General features: G+C 46.8%; 1 protein-coding gene across 1 annotated transcript in view; it reads right to left on the bottom strand.

Moving 5' to 3' along the window:
• Positions 1-2921: 2921 nt before the first annotated feature.
• Positions 2922-6119, bottom strand: part of DUSP5 (dual specificity phosphatase 5) — a gene marked incomplete at its 5' end in the record, with an annotated part of 4485 nt that continues 1287 nt past the window's right edge. Inside the window, 2 exons of the mRNA XM_009071987.1 lie at positions 2922-3465; positions 5617-5836. Coding sequence (XP_009070235.1) covers positions 3041-3465; positions 5617-5836 — 645 coding nt within the window. The remainder of the gene's footprint in view (positions 3466-5616; positions 5837-6119) is intronic.

Below are 6119 nucleotides of genomic sequence, written 5' to 3'. Positions count from 1 at the left end.
TTGAGGTACCTATTGTGTGCTGGTGTCTCGAAGCAGAGAACTACCCACATGAGTTCAAACTCATACGTCCCATTTCCCAGGTAGGTGCCATCCCGATTTGACATGCTCACCTTCACACATTGGTGCTTGGGTCCTCAGCTCCTCCCTGTCCATGGGAGCAGTGTGGACAGGGAGGGAGGAGAACGTGTACTCTTTACCCCAGAGCCCTGCAGTCAGATGGCTGTGATGCTCCCTCAGAGAGGTGGGATCTGCCAAACTGGCAAAGGGAAGAGCTGAGCTGGGGGCAGAGGTCTCATATTAGCACTGAAACAGCAGAGCAGGCACCAACATGGGAGCATGTCCCTCTGAGAGGCAACATTTACACCCCACTCTACCTTAGATGCTGGGACTTCCTTCTGCAGGGAGGAGAGGTGGATTGAGACCAGCCAAAAAGAGGAGAATCTTACCCTGAGAAGAAGCATAAACTTCAGCCTCCTGTGTCCAGGCACAGCAACCACCTCTCTTCAGGATCACGCGGGACTGTGGCCCCCTGTCCTTGCCAAATCCCAGCAGCTCCCTCTGCCAGTACTATCCATGAATACACTGTGCTTGAAGCTTAGGACAAGAGCTCCTCTTCAAACCCAGAGCAGCTGCTTTCCCTCTCTGCTAAATACCTGGCTCCTCCACCCAATCTGTGATCTTTTCCAGCTGTTGTGGTCAAATCTGCCAAGGCCAGTCGAGCAGCCCCTCTATTAACCCCTTCAGTTCACTGCCTTGTGCTCTGCAGGTTCCCATGGCAAACAGCACTGACTGCAGAGGCTTTCAGCTTCCCTATCCTTGAGAAACAAAGCTGGTCAGACCAGGTTTTATGCAGCTTTTATGAGAACTGTTGGCTGCTCTGTTTCTGTCAAGGTTGTAGGTCTCTGTGCTCAGGGATGTCTGCGCTCATTTAGCCCAGCAGCTTTTCTGCTTGGGTTCTTGTGAGGGCTGAGAGGGAGAAATCACTTTCCAGAGTTCCCCAAAGGAGCAGTAAAGCCTTTCAGAAAATTACTGTAGATCACCGACCTTACTTCCCTGACTACTGGTTCCCATGTTCAGGTTTCCCAGAGCCCAGGCAGAGCTGCTGCCACTTCCTCCTGACATGGAAGAAATCTGAGGGTCAACTCCAATGACACCATTTCACCTGTCAGATTTGCTTTCCTTGGGGTAAGAGGCTACAAACAGGTAAACCCCACAGGGCACACATACTTTGTAACTCAGTAATCTACCACAAATTTTTCAACTCATTATCTTGGAATTGCAGATTGCAAATGTGCTGCAGTAAGGAGCTAGAAAAAGCCTTAAAACTTCAAGCCTAAAAGGGGTATGAAATAGCTCAGAGCTGCTGGCACTTCAAATTATTAAGTTTCTTTCATCTAAAAAAGTGCAGAGATGAGCATTACTCACATGTCCTGGTTTCTGGCACCCAGAGGTGCCACAGGCCACCTGCAAGCATTGCACCAGGGCCCAGGGCATGTAGCATCCCGTGCTGTGTGCTCAGGAAGGAAGCAGGGGCCATGGCTAGTTCAGATTTTCATCTTCAACAAGATAACAAATCTTATATAAAACATGCATGAATCAAAACAGAAGTGCCTGCCTGGCTGCTGGGAAGTGACGCCACCATGACTCATGTCATTCTGTTTAAAACAATCCTCCCCCTCACCTTCTCTGCTCTGCACCTTAGTAGCTTTCAGCACAGAGCCCAGTGATACTTTCCCTCCTCTTCTACCTTTTTACACCACTTTTATGCCATGGATCTTCTCTCAGGTGACCTCTCCTGACACACCAAGCTCTGCAAAAGCACTTTTGCAGCTCCCTCCAAGTACAACAAACAGCTTTATTTTCCTGGCATTTTTTTTCCTTTATTATTTTTCACACTCAATAAAAACCATTGTAGGTTTTCATTCACATTCACGAGATCTCCTGGAAATTATTGCCATTTCCCGTACATATTACATGTTAAAAAATAATAAAAAGGTCAACAGACAGAGACATTCGTTCTGAACTCCCTGTGGACACAGAAGCCAATGAGAGCAAGATAGAAACCATTTTTTTTGTGGACAAAGGCTGACTAGACGTGACCACACACACTAAGCAAGTCACATAACACTGAACAAGACCACTTGACAACACACAATACACAACAGGAACATTTGGGAAGGGATGGAGGAAGAGTTGGCTTGGAGCCGAAAGCTTGTCAGGTTTTTTTTGGTGTAAAATCCAGCAGTTACAGTGTTATTTGATGGGAAGGAACTTGGATAAGGATTGTGGAGACATTCAAGTATTCTAGGGCTGTTCTTAAATAACAGATGGGAGGATAATAGCTCAGCAGGGTAGCTGATAGCAGTCAAGTCCCTGCTTTAGATAAAAGCACATCCAGTACAAAGGCAGATGCAGAAGTACAGGAAATGCCACACCTGAATGGACCCACAACATCTGGTTTGGTATCCAGTTACACTGTGGTCAATACCTGACACTTCAGAGGCTGGAGCAGGAAGAGGGGATTTTCACCTGGTTGTGCAAGAGTGTCCCAGGAAAGGCACTCCCTCCTACCACCCCAGCCCTTTGCTCCCTGAAACATGACACAGGAGAGGGGAGGAGGAAAGCCAGAGAAAGAGCTGAACAAATATTCACTCCCACCACCTCTGTGGTTGCAGAGGTGGTGATTTTCATTTTGCTTTCTTCCCTGCTGCTGCTGTTTATTGCTTGAAACTTTAAATAAGACGGGAAGGATATGGGAACTGAGAACATACTAAATGGATTTCTCATTGTTCCCCAGGAATCTGGAAATACAGTAGTGGGTGCACGTTGTATGGTTAAAAACCTAAAAAAGCACTTTGTATTTTTCTTTAAAAAAGGACAATAAAAGTTCAGAAAACCTGCCACACTGAGAGTATTTGCATCTTACAGTCACAGCATACAGGAAGTATGACCCATGACAACCACTCCATCTCAGACTAAGTCGATGAAGTTTCTCTATTGCACGTTCATGAAATGTTCTTATTGGGGATCACAGTTCAGATCAGAGGACCACACCAGCTCTGGTCCAGCAGGATGAAGATGCTGTCATTGGGCTGAGTTTCAGCTGGTGGACAGGAGAGTGGATGGGCACAGAACTCAACACTGAGGTAGGAAAGGCAAAACACGAGCCTTCGAAGTTTTTGCCTAATGTCAGTTCCTCTGCAAAGAAAGATGCAGCTTCTCTTTTGCATGAGGTGACAGGGGGGCTGGGAGTGGAAGACAAGATCTCTGACTCATATTGTAGCAACTGGCCCATGAAACCGAAGTTTGGTGAGATCAGGCTCCGGCGCTGCTTGATGTAATCGAAGGCTTCATCCAGGCGGAGCTTCTTCGTCTTCATGAGATAAGCCATGCAGATGGTGGGAGAGCGTGAAATTCCTGCTTCACAGTGCACTAGGATCTTGCCCCCTGTTCGCCGGACATAATCTAGGGAGAAAAAGTCATTGCAGACATCAGTTGTTGTTGGGGATGGAGAAGACACTATGACATGCACCCGGTGCTGGAGGGGGAGTATGGCACAACAGCCAGTCCACCAAGCAAGGAGAGACTTTCACTTCTACTGAGTATCACACTTTCTAAGGCTGACATGGAGCTTAAAAGAAAAGGGGGACAAAACCCAGCCTGTGATGGAGCTGAGCTGCAGATAACACTTGATTTCAGAATCTGTGGATCCTGGTTTGGTTCTTTCTGTGTTTTTTAGTAAAGTCTATCCCTGTCTCCTTCCCATGTGCCTATTTTTCTTCTGCAGCAACTGAAATTGCAGAGCATTTTCATAGAGAGATCAGGTATCTGGGCAATGCTTATGTTTGCTGTCCCTGTATTTCTCTGCTGTACCTGCATTTCTCTGTCTGCAGTTCAAAATGCTGACTCAAGACCAGCCCTCCCAACACCAGGTCTTTCAAAAACTGCAGGGGCTGCCTTCCTGTCATGAGCTTTGCTAGAAAAACAGAGCTTTTCTTCCTAACTCCCTGCTTGGCCAGTTAGCAGCAAATAGCAGTGCCAGGAGCTGAGCCCTTGGTGAGTACCCTTGGGCAGAGAGGCTGAGCTCAGTCGCTGGGGCCTCACCACAAAGCACACAAGCACTGGTAGGCAGTTGCTAATTACGGCCTGGTTAAAGGGTGCTTGGACTTAAGTCAGGATATAAAAGGCTTATGCAGAGCACCCATTTTACACAACAGGAGCCACTGTGGTTACTCGCACAACACAATGATTGTTATTAGATTAAAGAGAATGTACTTAAAATAAGCCCTTTCCACAAAAAAATACTGTTCAAAAAATAGATGTTCTCTGCTCTAGTGCCTTGAGCAACATATTCAAGCTCCAATTTATGGATAACTGTGCTGAGTGTAGATCTCAGTGAAACGCACAGTGCTGAGCAAGTTATCATTTGCCTGTCTTGGATTGTTTGCCAGGGGACTGGTGCCACCATGACCAGTTATATTTAGCTATTGCACAAAATAAGGAAGACATGGATTTGAGTCATCCCCAGCGTCTACACTACACGCCCAGTTTTAAAAGAAAGTGAAAATTAAAGTCATCCTTAAAATCTGGGAAATTTCCATGTGACTTGACAACTATCAGAAGGGACTGGAGATGGGACAGAATTAATTAATATTTCCCTGAAAGGTGTGAGATGTCCCTTACCAGGAAGGGGAAGGACTCAGAGAGCACCCTCAGGTCAGGTTTTTGTAATTCTGCTTGCACAGCTGAAGAACTCTAGCTCAGCTGAGCAATGAGTCCAGCAAATCCGTAACTGGTGTTTTATTCTCTTTCTCCCTTAAATATTCCTGGAGAGCAACAGCACTGATTTCAACATGATTTCCAACCAGGCTCAAGCTGCTCCACCCCACCAAACCACCTTGTGCTTCTCAGGGAGGAGCCTGTTACTTGTGCTCCCTGGCACAGCTGATGTTTCCTCACCCAGCCAGCCTAATGTAGGAAAATTTGGAAGGTAATGGCACAACGTTTTCCAAAGGCCTCCTCCTTTTTTTACATTGGGGCATTTGAGTAAAGGATGAGATACCAGCAGGATCAAAAGGAGGAATGGAAAGAGCTCTGTGATAAGGGGGTACAATGGATTTCTAAGACTCTGCCTTTGGGATATCTCAGCACAGCAAGGTAATAACCTGGTTCTGCTTTACCTGGCTGCTACTGGGTCTGGCATGCAAGTCCAAGGAACTGTTTTTCCTTTACAAAATTCCATAGACTTTGGTCCCATTCAACCATACTTCTTTGCTCCCTGCCATGCTGAAGTTACACCCACGCTTGCTTGGAAAAAAGCTAACCAGCTTGCTCTCCTCATCTGCCAGACAGCAGACAAGAGGAGACATTTTCCTTCCTCAGCCTCCCAGCCTGGAGAGAAGGACAGAGACCTTACTCTGAACATTCCTCTTCCTTCCTTCCTCACAGAAATCATTCTGCCAGAAGGAGTACTGGGGGAAGGCAGGGAGCTTAAAACTTTCTGCTGTGACATGCAAGAACACAGAGAAAAGAATGTCTCCCTCCCACCAGTATGTATTTTAAAATAAATGAATTTAGAATACATGAAGATCTGTGAATTTGTTCATTTGGACCTACCAATGAAGTCGATGGCTTCCTGGAAGTGAGAACTGATATCTGCTGTGTGACTGTCCTCCACTGGGATCCACTTGTAGCAGTACTGGTCCTTGAAGGACTCTGAGCTCTTCCTGGAGACGTTGAGCAGGGCTGTGATGTGCAGGTTGGCGAGAAACTCGCACTTGGAAGCGTGATAGGCACTACCAAGGTAGAGAAAAGGCAGGATTTCGACTGGACCACCCTGGAAGAGAAGGAGCAGAAACATGTAATTCCTTTTCAAGGGTATTTGAGTCCCGAGACCCAAGAGAAAGCCAAGGGAGCCTGCGTGGGTGCCTGCTCCCTCCCTCTGTTGTTTCTGGACCCCAGTGCTGCTGGCCAGTGAATCACTGCCATGGCAAAGCCCACGCAGGAAAAGAGTTTTCATTTTCTTGTCCACATATATGAGGTACAAAGTCAGATCCAGCCCATTCATGTGCAGGATATTTCTGGCTTTCTTTAAAGTGCTGCCCCTTGGGATGCACCCA

This window comes from Acanthisitta chloris, unplaced genomic scaffold (assembly GCF_000695815.1).
Source record: "Acanthisitta chloris isolate BGI_N310 unplaced genomic scaffold, ASM69581v1 scaffold12370, whole genome shotgun sequence".
Lineage (NCBI taxonomy): Eukaryota > Metazoa > Chordata > Aves > Passeriformes > Acanthisittidae > Acanthisitta > Acanthisitta chloris.
The sequence above is the reverse complement of the archived record's forward strand: the minus strand, read 5'-3'. Positions and strand labels throughout refer to the sequence as shown.